Raw genomic sequence first — 18,131 nt, forward strand, 5'->3', positions numbered from 1 at the left:
TCCTGCTGTGAATTAAAATTCTGATAAACATGCTTTAAGTTATTTTTCTCTGGAAGTTTTTTGTGGCAACCTTAAGTAGGTAACAGTTAGGAAACAAAAAATAAAATTTGTCTGTCTTGGAATATTGTTTCCTAATTCTGAAGTAGTTTTTCAGACCAGTTGGCTAATTGTGTACCAGCTTGTACAGGTTCCCCTCGCCACCCAGGCGCTGGTCTGTTACAGATGTGTACTGCTGCGCTGTAAAGAGCAGAGGGGTCTGTTCCTACCGAGGGAACTGGATCCCTGAATGAACCATCCCTTTCTTTGTGGAAAACCAGCGCTCTGGTGTGCAGAGGGGGAGCTATTTGCCAGGGTCAAGTGAGAGGGATTCAATACTAGGTGTCTTTTAGTCGGTATTGATCACAGTGGGTGCTGGTGCTGATCAACAACCAGAGTTCCCATACGGCGAGCTTTGCGTTAATAGAGGCTCGGTTATTTTAGCAAGTTATAGGTGGTGGTGGGCAGTAGTGTAACTTGGTGACAGAGAGCTAAAAACTGCCATTGCTAATCAGGAGATGCTCTTTTTTATCTTAATAGAAATGCTGGAACATCTCAATACTCGTTTGTTGTTTCATCGTATGAACTTTGCACCTGCACAGAAACTTTTAATGTGTGATACTTTTAAGAAAGGTGCAGCTTTCAAGGATGATAGGCATTTAAAACTGTCTACAAATTCAGATTCTCTTTCAATTTGAAATACATACTAAGAGATGGTAAGCATGTAATTTAAGGTGTGGTCTGTAGATTAACTAACACTTAATGAAGGAACTGGAGGGTCCTAGGGTACAGCACACATATTTCACTTGATTCTAAATAACCTGTACAAAATACATGAGAAATGGACAGCTCTTGAAGTCAGAGCAGATTTTTTTTTTAAATACTGTGTACTCATCGTTAAATTTCTTTTGAGTTTAATGCTGGTGCTCATTAGCAGTGGCGTAAAATTTTATTATACGGCTAATATGGGTTCATTCCAAGATGCACCAGAATGCTTAGTCTATTAAACCATTTTTCTTAAAGCTGCCCCCCTTCTCCCTCCAAAAAACCCCCAACAACCCACATTAAGTTACAATAGTCAAAAAGTGGGTGATTCTTCATTTATTTATGAAATACTAAGTTTGTTTCTCAGTGATGGTCTGAGTCCTAATAGCAAATGATGAGGTCCTGTTCTATTTGGTAACTTGTTTTGCATTGTTGCTTATTTTGTTTGCATTAACAATATGTTTGCTTAGAGTGAGTTATATATCTCTACTTAGAAGTTTTCATTTTTTCTGTTATGCAGTGGAGAGGGAATTTTTATAAATGATGAGATTTCTACCCCTTCTTCTACTCTTAATTGAGAAATGACTGTGGACATATAAATACACACCACAACCTGCATTTAACATAAACTGTAAACTTTAGGTAAAAGTAGTGAAGTGTACACCCTTTGTACGACTGGGCTTGATGACAGTTGTTCAGTTAAACTCAAATCGTGAGCAAAATCATCTTTTCAGGTATGTGCTTAACCCATATAGAGTTGATGTTACGCATCGCTCCTTGAAAGTAATCATGGGAAAAGATTTAGAAGACTTATTACAATTTGTAGAGCCCTTCAAGCTTTTAGATTGAGTTAGATTGCCTTACTTCTGTGTTAGACTAACTTCAGTAAAATCACAAAATTGCATTTACTTGCTGTGTTGGCTTTTGCCTGCCTCTGTGGCACATAATGAACTTACGTACGTTGCTTTTCTTCCTCGTCCTTTCGCTCACATCACCTGGTCCACACAGTTCACTTACTACGACTGTTACTGGTTTTGCATACATTGGATTAAGTTCAGCATCTTAACATGAAAATGCTGCTTTTGAATGCATGAATGGCAGTACAGATCCAGCGTTGCACGTGTGGTTACGTCAGTCTCCTGCTCTGTATGGCAGTGCTGTGTGTTGTACTGCAGCTCTTCAAAATGGCTTTTCAAATGAAACTTCAAGCTATCTTCACTTTTTGGCTAGACAATATTGGTGGAAATCATGTGTGGCTCTGTATCCCAGAAAGCCACTCTTTGGTGTAGTTCTGACTTGTGTCACTGGGCGTATCATTTCAGGTGGTACCTTTTTTTTTTAAAAAAAAAAAAAGGGTGGGGGGAAGGCAAGGCATGGAAAACTCTGTCCAAAACTTAGTCATGTTCCACCACGATGAAGCCCTGCAAGTTTCCAGGGAAGAAATGGCATTAGAGCAGTGGTAGTTTTCTGGAGATGGCTGTGATGCACATCCTACCTGATGAGACTTGGGCTAGATGAGGAGAGCTTTGCCTGGTTTGGGGGTGCTGAGCAGGTACCCTGACCTGTTTCTTTTCCCTCTAACATCCAGCTCTATGAACTTGCCTTGCACTCTGTGGACAACATGCGTGTGGTTACAAACTATTAAAGCATGTCTTTGAGGTTTGGGGGAGGAGAGGGAGGGAGCGATTGCTTTGTTTTGAGGCATTTGGTGGCTTCAGTTCTGGTTGTTACTGGTGGTTGTCTTGCTGTGTAGCCCAGGACTAGGCATGAAGCTGGTGCCAGCATAGTTTGAAATGAGCTGAATTTTTGGGGGATGGTGGTGGGGGAGATGAATGAAGAAGGCATACAAACAGGGGTGTTAGCAGAAAATGATCAGTTACTCCTAAAGAAGGATGATTTCTTTCTGTGGTTGATTATTTGTCTTGTAACATCATAGTCCTCCTTATGCTGATTTTTTTTTTGTTTGTCATTTGTAATTTTAGCTTTCTCCTGGTCTTTATTTCTTTAAAATGTTCTTCTTAAATCCTCAATTGTTGGGCATATCTATATGCAGATAGCCTCGTTGAATTTCAAAGCTTTGAAAGGTGTATTTAAACTATGCTCAGGTAAAAGCAACTTGGTCTACTAGTGGGGGAGGTACCATCCAATTTAGGTATCTTTGTTAACAAATCAGTACTATATGATTGTAAAAAGAAGATAGTAATTACTGTCTTGGTGTCATAAGTTTGTACATCTGTATACAAACTAATTTTGAAGTAATTAACTGCTAAATAATTTATCAAACTTGGTCAAAATTATAATCATAATTCACACGAACTTTGTTCTTAATCTTAATTTAAATATCTAGCAAAATGCTATGCATTTAGAAACAACAAGTTACTAAATGCAAATAACCTTGACATTAATGATGATTAGCTTGTAAATTATAGTTATGAATTAACTGTTTAGCTGTAGCATGATATAGGACTTTTCTATGCTTTGAAAGTAACTGATCCAAATTTAGTTTTCCTCAGTTGAATGCAAAGCAAACTAAAATAGTGTAAATGTTAAATGCTACACTATATAAAAGAGTGTGGTTTTAGCACAGAAATGTAAACTATTTTTTGTTCTGTGATCATAACAGTGTATTTAAATTTACAGTGATAGTGGAAAAAGTCAATGCCTGCTGTGATCTTCATCCTCAAAACATGTGCATGTTTTCTGTGAAAAAGGAAATTAAAAATAATGGAGTTATTCAAAAGATGATGGTGGCTATCCTATAATTGCTTTATATGCCACTTCTTGAAGACATGGCAGTTTTTTATAGTATTATGAAAGCAGGGGGAAATTACTAAACATTAACTGTAAAGGTTACTAAAGAAAATACACTTACACCTCTTGTATACAAGCAATTTTTCAACATAACTTAAATTTGAAAGAAATTGTAAAATTGAAATGTTGCATAATTTAGAATTTGTGAACAGTTGAATTTTAGTTGTTGACTTTTCCAGATGAACAGAACAAAATGATGCTCTAAGGCTTTCGTGAAGGCCTTGTATGAAAGCTTAGGGATTGTTGTCATATATTATACTATGTAAGCCTGTGTGCACTAATCAAAGCTGCTATGACAAAACCACAGAAGATTGTTTTGGTAATTCTTAAAAAATAAAGTTTAGTGAAAGATACAATTAACAATATTTCTATTGCGTAAATGTAAAAAAAAAAAAATTGCAAAAGACTCTTTACGCACAAGCTGTGATGCTTTAACTATGCCAGTACTAAATATTAACTATGAATGTGGATATACTAGTGTAAATGTACTTACCCTGACCAAAATTATTGCCCTGCAAAAAAGGGAGAAAATAAGCTTTGCAGGCAATAGAAAACTTTGCATGGGTGTTATTACTTTATAAATTTAACTTCTTAAAGCATGTTAATAAAAAAGTTAATTTTTGATCTAAAGAGAAGTTCCTGGAAAAAAAAAAAAACAAAAAAACTTAACGTAGAAAATATTGTGTATATGCACGAAGTGTGTATATTATTTAGGTTACATACCAACTGAAAGATGGTGCATTCCACACTTTGAGGGTGTAAAACTTTTTGAGGGGAGAGTATGCAGTTGTTATAAATAACATGTAACTTTTTGCTGTAAGTACAGCTATGAGATAACTTTATTTGGTGCAGTTCTGTCCACATAATTTTTGTGTAATTGAATAGGATTTCATTTTTGGGGGAGAACTCGTCAGAGAAAATTACTTAAAAGAAATGACAGTAACGTCGGAAAACCAGGAGCCTAATCTGTTTCTCTTTGCAAGTAATTTAAGTATAGAAAAGCCTATGGCATTTTTTTTTTAATTCTGCATCTGTTGACATTCAGCATAAAAATGACAAAGCCAAACTACAGCGTGGTCACTTTCTATGACTTCTGGGTTTTGACAGGGCAAGAGAAAGGAGGGAAAACTATTTGGTAGCGATAGTGCAAAACCCACACATTGTAGCACTTCTCTGGCAGAGGCGTTACATCTCCTCTGCTTTAGGTCACTTAATCAGTTTAAGGCCACGTGGAATGGCCATTAGTAAGGGCCAGCACTTGAGTGCTATTTCTTCTTGTTGGTATTCAATTAGTTCAACAGAGTGTACTAGTAAAATAATTGCTAGACATCAAAGTCAGAATTGGTATCTGCAGTGTCTTAGTTATTGCGTGCATCAGTTTACATTTTAAAAGTTTGGGTTTTTTAAACTTGTGAATAAGGTTTATTGTACTGAATCCTTTGAGATGGAAGAACTATTTTTTTTTTATTTTAAAGCAAAAAATAATAGGAAATGTACAGTAAATTTCACATTTTTTCTGTTGTAAAATTGTTGTAGTGTTCTAATTAATCTATTCCTGTTGGCGTGGTCTAGAAGATTTAAAAAGCTATTTGTCTTGCCAGTGCTCTTTAAACTTTTCTTGGTTTCTCTTGAGGTTGAAGGGTGGAAAGTAATAATGAGAGATTTTATTTTATTTTTTAAGAGAAAAAAACTTAGTCACACGAGCAGGTTATCTGCAGGTCTTTGTTAGGCTTTTCTGGAACATCAGATGATTAGCATAGTATATCTTTTAAATGGTTAATTATTGTGTCAGTAAAAAGCTGTCGTCCTGTAAAGTTAAGATATGTATTTATGAAAAAAGTAATAAAAAATGGGAGTTTTGGCCAGGATGGATGTGGAGTGAAAGCCATGCATGCATGTACACACACACGCGCTACATTTTTTGAGTGACTTTAAACACTGGAAAGAGCCTGAAATGTGTGGCTGTACATTTGAAAGTGTTGATTTACCCTGTGCTCTTGTTAACTCTGCTTTCGGTTTATTTTATTCTTTTGAGCACTAGGATTTTATTGATATTTTTAGATATTATATAGACAGTTGCCTAAATGAAGTAGTTTGCCCTTGTTAAGATCTTTTTATGTCATGGAAGAGACTTGAAAATGCTAGCCAGCCTGTCTGTTAGCTGTAGTTTACATATACACTTAAAATCAGACTAAGCAAGATTTTTCATTTATTCTAGCTATAGCATATGAGCTTTTTGAAGTTAGATGGTGCTTTCAGCAGCATAAGTGTTTTGGTGTGTTTCCATTTCCCAGACGCCACAGGAATCTTTATTTACCAAGATCATTTTAGCAATTGGACATCAATTTCTGTATTTTTTTTTTTTGTAAAGTAGCCTGAGAGGGGCAGCAAACAGGCTTCTCTTTAAAAAAAGTTTGTGGGGGGGGTGAAACAGTGAGGCATCCGAGAAGTATGCCCTGGGATGGGTCCCTGACCTAACCACCCAAACACCTCACTCAGTTTAACATCTAAAGTAGCTTGCAAACTGGAAGTCTTAAATTGGATATTCAATAGCAAAAAAGTAGCAAATAGAGGTTCCCTGCTCTCTGAGCCCATGTAACAGAGGTCTTGCAATAACGTGCTCTATAGGTGGAGGCAAGCCTTATTTTGCTTCCCTTGCACACCCCAAACCAGAACTGAATTTGACTGGTTAATTTGGAGCATATGGTGAAGTTAAACTGAGTATGAACAACCTTAGTTTCACTTGAGCCTGACCTGGAAGAGACCAAAATTGGTTAGATTCCCTGTCTATAGCTGTGGTGTAAGGAATCTGGAAAGCATTTCTGATGTTCTCTGCAAAGACAGTCTCATGATTGAGCAAGTTGGTTTTGGGAGCATGGTGGCTACTGAGTTCATCTATGAATGCTGCTAATTTTATTTAGATATTTCAATCTGAGAAGGGTGAATGACTGAGCTGTTGTTAAGACAAGATCTAACCTGGTGCCAGACCTCCTGTACCGGAAAAAGTTACTAAAACTTTTACATCGTATGTGATATCTGTGTCACTTATTTCCATTGGGTTTCTAACTGATGTGTGAACTTCTGTGGGGTAAGTGATCGTAGTAGGGAAGACCACGCAAAATAAAAGCACCCTGAGGGTATATCCAGCAGCTGCTTTGTGAAACAAAGTATCTTGTTGGCTTCTTTAATTATTCAAGTCGTCATATCCTTTTTTTTTTTTGCTTCAAAAATGATACTGAAGTATCCTACACCACTTTTTTCCTCCTCCTTGGGGTCTGTAAAAGAAGCTGAATTCACTGATTTTTGTTTTTTTTGTGTTTTTTTTTTTTTTTAAAAACCAAAACCAAAGAAACCCAAAGAACTTTATTTCCCTATCTAGAGCTCCCCAGCCCCTAACTTGGTCGTGTATTTCAGGGACATCATATGCAAGTTTCAGTCTAGAGCTGCTTCTTACAGCTGATGTAAAACTTCACAGTTAGTCCATAATGGAAATATTGACTATGTCAACTAGCAGCCCCTGTGGGCACTAGGAAAATGTGTGAAAGGAGAGAAGAAGCCTTTAGCTATTTTCGTGGCTGAAGGAAAAGGAGGAGTGGGGAGGAGAAAGATAAAAGATGAGCATTGTGTCCTGTCATTAGGGGATTACTGGTTCATACAGGTTAGGATTTTAAATAGATTTTTTTTTTCATGTTTAGAAGCACTTTTGCATTTAAAGATGTTATTTTCAGTCTTTCATATACCTCCTGAGTGTTTTCACTGTTATCCACATACCAGTTAATTGCCAGGTAGTGGTGGGGCAGGAGAATAAATGACAAATGACCCATAGCTCTAAAATGTTTGGTCAACAAAATCAGCTCAGTAGTACAATTGTTTAAGGAATACAGACCCCTGCTCTGAGGAGGAGGGAAATAGAAACTGTGGTATTTAGGAAAAAAAAGCCCAAAACGGAACACACCCACCCCCTACCTAACAAACACAATAAAAAAAACACCCAAACAAAAAAAACCCAAACCAACCCAAATGAAAAAGACCCACTGCTTTAGTTTCTCCAGAGAGTTTCTGCATGGGGGAAGAGAAAAGGCCTGAAATGTCAGAAGCCACAAAGGTAGGTGAAAGCCCATTTTCCTAAAGGATACTGGAAGGTCCCATTAAATTTAAAGCAGTGCTTAATTCTTTAATTAATTAAAAAAAACCCAACCAAAACTCAATAGCCTTCTCTTATGAACAACACCTGGAAAATGAATTTTTTTTTTTAAAATGAGAAATTCAACATTAATATAGTAATGGCAGAATCTTTAGAATTTTCTTTTTAAAATGTCTTTATGGACCACTCAAGGGAATTTACAAGTAATGAATATAAGCTTTTAGTCTAATTAGAGATGTGAAGAATTGTGGAACGGAAATCCTGAAGCAAATGGCAATAGGTGAAAGCCTACTATCCGGCTAATCTACATAAACATAAGAACTACAGTCTGGTTTACGTTGGTTGATTTACCTATTCTGTACGATGTAATGTGGATGTGGCAATATGAACCTTCTGGTGGCGCTTCTTGAGCTATCGTATCCTGTCCACAAATAATCCAGTCTCTTTCAGATTATTTTGAGTTTGCCCTGCAAGGAGAGCGCAGCCCTGTGCCCAGTTGTCGGGCTGGTGGCTTTAGGGAGTGGGGCTGTGTGGAGTACTGGCCCCGTGGATGGCTTCTAGATCGCTTGTCCTGGTGGAAAGTAGTAAGCAAATCCGATGTTTCGCAGGCACTGGGAGGAAATTTGATCATCAGCACAGAGGGATCTGTGAGGTAATCCAACAGCCAGATTTTCATCTTGAATGCTGAGATAATGCACCTCTCCAAAGCGGCTGCTTTGTGGTGGGTTGGGTGTGCAAGATGAAAGGGGAAAACTGTAGTTAGGAGCCAACCGTAATGTCTTGCGTGAGCTTTGAGGAAAAAATTTTCTTTGTCTAAATTTTGTGGAAAATCCTGATTCTGAGTGGTAGTACAGAGTGCTTTTAAATCCAGGTCTGGGATTAAATAATGAGGCAACACAAAGAGAAGTATTCCTGCAGTTTGCCTGTGGCTTAGCCAAGCTTTGTCTGCTTGATTTGCTGAATTGGGTCTGAAATTGGAGCAATTTCCTCCAAGTATTCTGCTGTCCAGATCAGCGTGTGAAAATAAAAAGTGGTGATGTTTGTTAACAAATCAGTATTTGAAACCATTCTCCTTTCTTGCTTCTGTAGGTAAGGCATCAAGATGAACTTTCTGGTTCACAAGCTAATGACTTGATTTGATAAAATACAGTAACTGTGTCATCAGTATGCCTTGTAAGATACACTAGAAATTAATTACCTTTTAATAGAAGTGATATAAAACCCTCTGTTTGTCACTTTACTGAACCTGACTGGGCTTTTAACAGAAATTCAGTATGCCTTCTTTTTAGGTAGGGAGTGTGACACTTTGGTTTTGTATTTATCAGAACTACTGCTTAGGAATAAGCAAATTGAGACATATAATTGTGTGTGTATATACATGTATTTTATATATATACATGTGTATACCTATATTTTATATATATACAAAGATGACTTAAAATACACATCCAATAAGCTTTATTTGGGTGGACTTACTACTGTGTGTTAGGTGCTTTGAGGAATCAAGTGTGAACAACTTAAAAAGACCGAAAAGCTTGCTTAAACCCACAGAGTTTCAGTGTGAAGTCAGTAGGCGGGCAGAGACTGCAGCACCTCTCCCAGGACAGCTGCTCCAGTGCCTTAATCTGTATCATTACCTACATTTACCATAAAGAAAATGATAAGGAGACCCCCACCCCCCTCACCTTATAACTAAAAAAAAAAATGCTTCTGCTTTTTTCCCCAACCACGCTAATACGAATTAAGAGTTAAGGATGTTTTATTTGGTATTTTGTCCTGTAAATCTGCTCCCACCTTCACTGGAAGAGCATTAAAAACACTGATTCACTCTGTGATCAAGCAACAGCTACTTGAAGCAACCTGAGGGGGAGAAACTAATGAATCCTGTGTGTGGGGGTAGCTTTTTGTGTTGGCTTTTTCTTGCCTGTTTTTATTTTGCTGGCTGTAAACAATCAGACACCTCTTCCCCTTCTCCTATAAATTCAGTTGATTACCAGCAGTTTTCCATTTGGCTATAGGAGTTGCTAACTTTGCTTCTATGGCTGTTCATGTCATGACTTTTTATACAGAAGTTGTTTCTTGCTGTATGATACTAGCTGCATTCCGTAGTGTGTTTTTTGTTGTGTGTGTGGTTTTGTTTTTTTTTTTTTAAATATTTCATCTCCAGATGTCTGTTCTTTGTGTTGTCAGTGAAGTAAGCTTGAGAAGTGATGGGTTTTGTCTTCACATGGCTCTTTAGAGCTTAGGGAGAAAAAAGGTGGTTTTGATGAGTGGGTTTGCAGGGGTGTCCCATGTAGCCGTCGGAGCAGGGGGACTGCAAACTTGGAGGCAGCGCTGGGGAGTAACAGCACGTGGTGCTGGTGGGTATTGGCACACTCTGTCTGCGTCTGTGCGTGACGTGCCAAGACTTTTTCCAGGTGTAACCAGTGTAGAAAGTGCCTACCTAAAACGGATGAAATGACTAAGCGCTTGCTCTTTGCATGTTCCGAAGAGTGGAAAAGGTAGACCATTTACTTTCTCTCCCGTAGGTATTGAGTTCAAACAATTGAACGGACTAACATTGTTGATGTTCACTTGATCTCCTTTCAAACATGTTTAACTCCTTTTTTTCTCTTTTTTTCTCTTCTCCCCATAGATTCTTGTTTAAAAATAGTAGGTTTGCACTGTGCGGGTTTAAGGCATTAATGTTGTGTGTAGTTCATATAGCTGCTGAAATAAGAGAGCATTATGTGGCATTATTGTTGAGAAATGGGAATTAAGGAGCAGGAGGCAGCAGGTCTCTGGGGGGAGGGAGGATGGGGATCAGGGTCTGGTAAGAGTGTGGTTACAATGACGGTATGGAAGTTAAGTTGCTTCGATACTTGTGTGTAATGCTCCCCTCTGAAACAGTCAAATTTTGACACGCTTATGAAATACACCACGAGTTACAAAAAAATCAGGGCTGTGAGCAAAAGCATGATACTTTATTGTTCTTTGCTTTATAATTGTCTATCTTCTGTTTTTTAAAGTTATTCTCCCTTAAGGGGAGGCGCGGGTCTTACGTGATTTGCCTTTGCTAAATGTCACATAAAGCATACAGTGAGATTGTATTAGTGAGTGAGAGCGCATGGTGAGATTTTATTTAATGCAGGGATGCAAAAATTGACAATTTTCAAGACCTTTTTAACCCAAAAGGATTTTGATAGGCTGAAGAAAAAAAGTGATGTAAATAAGAGAGGGCAGAGAGAAGAAAAGAGTATGTATACAAGAAATGGAATGCTGAAATTGTGGGTTTTCTTCTTCCTTTCTTCCGCTACCTTTTCTCTAAGACATGTTTAGTATTGTTTCATGTGTGGAGGGTTCTTGTGGGTCAGGAGCACTGGGTGTCACTGCTTATCTGTTCTCTGTATTTACATACAAGAGACTACCTCTTTGGAGATCGCTAAGAGGGCTTTTAGTAAATTATCTATCTTGATGGTACTTCGCCCTTTCTGTCTCTGTGCACACATGTAGCAAAAATACGCTGCTTTCCTTGTGAAAGGGCAGAATGACATATACCTGCTTTCAGTGTTGCAGAGATATTTGTGTCCCCGAAACACAAGAGTCCATATCTCAACACCCTCAGAATCAATATGTTGACATAAAGTCATCAGCAGTAGCTTGAAGTAACTGAATCCAGTTACCCGCATAATACCTGGAAAGAATAATTAAAATTCGTGCAATTGCTCTTAAGAAAAGTAAATTATTGCCAAATAATTGCTTGTGGACTAACCTTATTCGGAAACTAGAGAAGTCTGTTTTCTTCTTACCCAATAAAAGATGTTTTGGGTATCTTTAGAAAAAGAGACACAAGTGGGAACACCTGTTCACTTGCTGTGAACTATAGGTAGTTTTCAAAAACCTTCATAGGATACAGAGCACAAACAAAATTTGCCCAAACTGTTTTTTCAGTTTACATCTATTTGCAGTGCCTATTTAGAATCAAATGAATTACAAAATCTGCCTAAACTGGAAAAAGCGCATACACGAGGCTTACATGAGTCACATTCAGATATGCTGACAATGTTTTACTATGGATTTATTAAGACTGAGCTATATATAAATGAAACTATTGTAATAAAATACCTTTGTGGAGTTTGAAAGGACTATTTCTTGTCTTGCACACCTGGTATGACTGCAAGTAGTTGTAAAGTAACAAAACTTAAAATTATTTCAAAACAAAATAAAACCCTCTGGGTTTATGCTGCCTGGGATGTGAATAGCTATAGGAGCTTTGCATATACTGTACTTCAATGAAGAAAATAGGGTTATGAGGAAGATGGAAAACACCCTAAAAGAGCTGACACTGTCTGAGATGGGAGAGCATTTCCAGGAAGACACTCCTATATTTTTCCCCACATATTGTGTAGAGTTTTGTCCCTGTGCAAAAGCATGCTTTCTGAAGTCGGAACCCATCCTCATGGAAGCTGTTCCTGCTCCAGTGAATTCAGTCAGACCTAGTTTTGTCCCTTACTCTCTGCTATACGTTTGCATTCGGCTTGGGATTTTTCCGGAGGAAGTTGGGAGCTGATTCTCGGTGGGTTCACATGCACGCATCAGAGGTGACTGCAGATCGTTCGTGCCACCCTGCAGCGAGGACCAGTACGGGGCTGGCAAAGTGCAGGAGAAGGGTGGGAGGAGTGATGTTTTTGAGCAGGAGCTGCGGAGGTTATCGCAGCATGGGGGGGATTCGGTATCTCTCTGCTCGCTGCTAATTCAGTGTTTATTCTGGTCCTGGGAACACAAAAACGGCTCTGTCACTTCTATCTATTCTTTCCATCTGGGGAGAAGGGCAGAGGGGGAAAGGGGTTACAAGCTTTGTGTATTTTTAGGTAATTTTAAGAAATACATTTAAAATTTTTTTTTTAATAGGAGCTGATAGTAACTGAAATGGAGAAGTCTCAAAGGTGCTTGTGTTCGTTTATCTTACACTGGTTCTGTGGGATTCCTCTCTTGGCCATGCAAAGCTTTATTCATTTTTTTTCCAATTGCTAATTGTGATATAGCAATAATGTAAAAAAAAAAAACCAACTAAATTTTCACATGAGTCAATAAACACGAGGCTTCAAACTTGTGCGTTGGGTGACAAGTTAAAATTACTTGCAGTGCAGCCAAGCAACTGATGAAGGTGTAAATAGTTTCAAATTAAATGGTTCATATAGCTATTTTTGTATTTTTGAAGTGACCTTTCCCTTTTGTACAATAGGTGTCTCACTATTGCCATAAATTGAGGTGCACGGCGGGACTGTACCCGTTTTGTACTTGGCTTGCCATTTCCTTTGGCTCTTTATGAATGTGGTAGAGGAACTGGTAATTTTAAGGTGGTGTTTCTTCTTTGCTCCTCTCCCTTCCTCCTACTCCCTTTTAGGATGTTCAGGTTATTTCTGTTCTACAAATGTTGGCTGGCAAAAATTTTAAATTGCATCAAACTTTTCAGTCCCTTGAAGTCATGTGGGAAGAAAAAAACACCCCTCCAAACCTTGTGTTATGTCCTTTATTGTTGAGTAAATGTAGAGATTTTTTTTTTTTTGTGGTGTGTGTCCATCTTTCAGGTGTTGGGTAGTAAAGGAGAAGATATTTAGGTTTTCCTTCTGAAATGAAATGTGAGGTGGCAGTTGTGTGCAACTTGTACATGCGCTTCTGGAAAGAACTTTTCCCCCTTCTCACCAGTGGATTTTCACCGCTCAGCGTGAGCGTGTCGTTGGTGTGCTGGCTGGGCTGTTGCGTGCTCGCATCCTTCTGCGAGTGGCACTCCTTGCTACGAAACTCTCATGAATTTTAATTTGAATCTACAAGTGTGAGAGACTAATGGCACGACACAGTTTGAAGCACATTGAATAGTGTATTGGCTGCCAATTTTGTGGTTTGGGGTTTTTCTGCATTAAAATTTCCCAGTATTTTTAATATTATTGAACGAACGTCCCCTTTTATGTTCTACTTTAGGACCAGACTTTCAAGTTTCAGGTTGCTGTGTGAGATGATTTTGATATTTCAGAGCAGTATATCATTACTTTAGGGTAATTGTTTTTATGGCAGTATCACTAGCTGAGATTACAGTTTAAGGAAACCTTTGCAGACTTCAAGGACCCTTTCCCCTCCCCATCCCTATTACAGTGAAGCAGCTCCTGACTCGCTCTTTGCTGTATTGGAAATGAAAGCTTAAAGGACACTGTGTGCGGTTTAGGTTTTCGTTTTCCCTTCCTTGCCTATTTATATGATCAAATGCTGAAGTTGGCTCTTACTTGCTTGAGAAGGAGTGAAAATAGCTGAGAAATGCTGCGCAACTGAGACCTATTCATCCTCTCTGGAGAAAGCACGCTTGGTGCTCGATCTCATGGTCACTGTCCTGTTGGGGGTGACACCTCCGCATGAGGAGAAGTTTGGGCAAGGTGGCTCTGCGCTGTAAGCTCTGGCTGTGCCCCAAACAAAGCCTGTGGAGAAGAGCATTTCAAGATGTAAAATGCTCACTGCAGGCCTGTGTGGGTGCGTGGTGGTGGTGGTAAGGAGTGAATTTTAAAAGGATCTGAAGGGGAAAAAGAAAGCTTTAGATTTTCATGTCTAGATAGGAACATCCCTAAAACTTGTTTTGTCACAAGATTTTACTGGCCTGTGTAAGTTTTAACAAACTTCTGTTATAAAAAGTCTTCAAAAAGTGAAGGGTTTTTCTGTGAGAGGTCAGTATTGAGCAATTAAAACTGTGTGTTTGAACATGAGATGCTTATTTCAGCTGCTTTGGTGAACCAAAATGCAGTGGAAGCCCTCTAAGCTAGACTGCCCCGTGTTGTCCCCTCTCCCTTCCCCAGATCTTCCCAGGCTATCCAGACTGACCCAATCAAGCATGCCCTACCTGAGCCCAGCTGAAACTGTGTTAATCTACGCATTCTTGTAAATCCCAAGGGTTTTGTGGCATCTCTGGCATTTATTTGTTCTCTCACTTTGGGGGAAGGGAGGAGACAAAGGACTTGGCTGTGAAAGCAGCCAGCACACTGCCAGGCTTTGCTGTAGCACTTCAAAGTGAATGTTTTGTTTACTAGATAAGCGAAAACTGATGTAAATTTGGGGTGCAAATACAATGAATTTACTGATTGTTACCCCTTCCTCCTGATCAGAGATGGAGAATGTCAGCCATATAAATCTTAGAATATAGTCAGTCCTTAAGCTAAGGAAAAGCTTAATATTAAAGTAGAAGTATTTATTCAAATTTATATTCTCTTCCTTGAAGAGAAGTAGAATCCTAAAGTTTCTTCTTGGTGAATTAAAAAAAAAAATTAAAAAATATAAATTCTTAGTGTGTGGAGAGGAGCCCAATACAAATACATGGGATTATCACACCCATTTATGACAGAAAGAGTTTGATATTGAAGGCCTTAAAGCTGAAATAGAAATAGTCTTCAAGAAAAGTGGAGACTCCATGAAATGTAACAGCTGTTAAATGCATAACAAGTATTTCTGTAACAGCTCTTTGGACTTGAAATTTTGATCTGACATTCCCCCCCAGTGATCTGTTGGGTTTTTTTGAGTTATGTATTTGGTTTTGGCCCTCTTATTATGACAGATGCTTAAATGCGGACACTGCTATGTATAGTCTATCTTGCAATGATGTTTTCTCTCTTTTTTTTCCTAAAAACCCTATTTTCTTTAATTTATCTGCAGGAGTCGGAAGCTTCAGATCAGAAATATCCCGCCTCACTTGCAGTGGGAGGTAGGAAGTCACTTTAAAATTTGATATCTGTGCTTAAAACTGTGTTTCTGTTTCTCTCTTTATCCACAAGAATTTTCCCCTTCCCCCACCTTTCACTTGCTTTGCACACACCACCCATTCTGTTCTGGGGAAAAATCCTTTGGAAGAGGGAACAATAGAGCCTTCTAAGCAATTCAGATAACTGCCTTCATTTCTGCTCTCCGAGTTAACCATAAAAAATGTTGAAATGGATTCTTTTGGTGAATGCTGACTTCCTGATGCAGTCACTCTCTTTGACTGAAAGCTGGTCTGTTTTGGACCTTGCTGGTGTGTGAGTTCAGTAAACTTAATACAAGTTCATATTTAAATATTTGGCTAAAACCTTTACAAAAGCAGAAATTTAGTGCTGATTCTTTGATTTCTTCCCCATCCCCCACCCTCGCCCACCCTTGCTCCTCTATAGTGCCATGATGGCATATTTTTTGCTTGTGCTATTACAGTTATTGGCTCTCACCAATATATTGTATACTTGCTGTTTACACTCCACAAAGTGTTATAATTTTTGCAGTAGATGGGCTACTGTGAGAAACGATCTGTTTTCTTTACTATTTTTTCTACCTTGTATGTGTTTAAAACGTGGTTTTCACATTGTACTGGTGGTAAGTCATCCTTTTGCCTGAGGGAGAGTGGAGGGTTTGAGGATAAAGCTCCGGTAGCACTGTTCTCTGAGCAGGTTTGGTCTGCCTTCTTCATTTGACTTTCCATCTGCAGCTGCTGCTTTGTTTGCACTGCCCAATTGCTTCCTAGTTCTGGAGAAGAGCAGGAGCATTGCTCCGTCCAACCTAGGCTGTCAACCGCAGGGTTTCTGTAAGATACCAGCACACGCCACCTCTCGTTGCTTCAGTCTGTCCTTCTTGTGTGTGCTGCCCATAAGAACATTTCCTCTGCACTTCCCGAACCTTGTGCTCCCCTCAGTTGAACTGTATCCACCTGGTAGCTTTTATTTAAAATTCATAACTCTTTTTTTTTTTTTTTGTCAAGCTTTTGGGAAGAGTAGTAATAGAGGTGGTTGAGGGTGACGGATTTGAGGATTAACTTATTTTTTGGTACAAACTTCCTCTGAGGATTTTGTGTAGGAATAGTGAGTATTAGAGCAGAGGCATATGATTCAGAAAAATGCGAATAAACATGGATGTAAGCACTGTTGAGCAGAGTACATCAGAAGGCTTCTACCTGTTCGTCCCTCCTTACACGTATGTGGCTATTACTGCTTGCATGTTACAGATATCTACCCTGTATCCCATCTGCTTCCTGATTTTTTTAAATTATTTCCCTCTCCTCCTCCATTGCTGCAGTTTCTGTGGTGACATCTGGTCCCAGACAGATGTTCCCTCTGCCGCACCTTTTTTAAAACATTGTGTCTTCCTAAAGCTCCCAAGGAAGAGTTAAAATTGCCCCTTTTAACATCATTTGAACCTTGCCTAGATGTCCTGAAGCTGCTTGTGCAGACCTGACCCTTTGTCTGGGCGCAGAACTTAGAGGGACAAGGCCCCAGAATGATTTGTACAATACTCTGCATTCTCTTGCAACATCGGGGTGCTTGCCAAGTATGGTTTGTCCCCAAAATTCCTAAAGTTTTTCTTTGTACTAAGCAGGTAAGTTTTGCATGCTCTCAAAAGAGTGCTGACAACAAAATACAGCAACTGGTGATTAAGTTTATCAGGGAATTGTCTTATGTCAAGCTTGCCTTGGGCTCTGGTATCTCTTTTTTGGTGCTAAAAGACCTTGCAAAAACTTCCTTTGGGCTCTGTAAGAAAGTCTTGGATGATTCCTCATTAAAACAAGTCTTTCTTGCAACCAGTTGCTTAGTAGGGGGAGTAAAAGTTTATACATACAGAGAAGGATTCATATTGAAGCAATGTTCTTGCATAATGTTTTCTGAGGGGATGGTGTGTGTGCATGTGTGGCAGCTGGAGCAATTTTATTTACATTATTTCTTATAGTCTCTCTGTGGTGATCTGCTTGCCTCATCACTCCTTTGTTAATTGCTTGAATCAAGACTGACTTCTAATGAGTGTGAAATCCTTAAAACCAAACCAAAAACAACTGAGGAAAGAGGTCTCTAGGTTAGTTCAGTCTGTCAGCCCTCATGTGTGTGTTTAATATTGAAGTACAAACCACACTTACTACCCGGCAACACCTTTCTTTTTACAGTGACATAGGGATATGTGAAAAGAACAGAAGACAAATTAATGTTCGTATGACAATTTTTTTTCCCTAGTATAACCATTATTAGGAGGGTTACCTTGTCACTCCTTGCAAAAATATTTTCTTAAGCTCTGTGTAAATAATTGTTTTAATTTTGTTCTTTCTAGAAAGAAAAAGAGCATTTTACATGGGGAAACCTACAGATGTGCCCCTAGCAATTAGTGTGCTTGACTCTACTTCAGTGTTATGCTGCTGTTGTCATTGCCAGTTTGTCACGGAGTGGTACCTGTAAGTCCTGGGCCACACAGGACTGGGACCCAGTGATGGTCTCTGTGCACACCCAAACCCAACTGAGATGATCCTGGGCTTATAACAAATCGCCCATAAAACCTCTTATTATAAGGAAGGCATCCATAATGTTCTCAAATGAAGCTTGTCGGGTTTGGGGAAAGCAGGTCTGGAAGAGCG

At 38.8% G+C, this 18,131-nt stretch overlaps 1 protein-coding gene across 3 annotated transcripts in view; it reads left to right on the forward strand.

The window, feature by feature from the left end:
- The window catches only part of IGF2BP3 (insulin-like growth factor 2 mRNA binding protein 3), a 116,152-nt gene that overhangs the window by 9,999 nt on the left and 88,022 nt on the right, over positions 1-18,131 (forward strand). For all 3 annotated transcript variants that reach the window (XM_009879545.1, XM_009879546.1, XM_009879547.1), the window contains exon 3: positions 15,428-15,476. In XM_009879545.1, the coding sequence (XP_009877847.1) occupies positions 15,428-15,476 (49 nt within the window). The remainder of the gene's footprint in view (positions 1-15,427; positions 15,477-18,131) is intronic.

Source organism: Charadrius vociferus, unplaced genomic scaffold, assembly GCF_000708025.1.
Source record: "Charadrius vociferus isolate BGI_N301 unplaced genomic scaffold, ASM70802v2 scaffold262, whole genome shotgun sequence".
Taxonomy (NCBI): Eukaryota; Metazoa; Chordata; class Aves; order Charadriiformes; family Charadriidae; genus Charadrius; species Charadrius vociferus.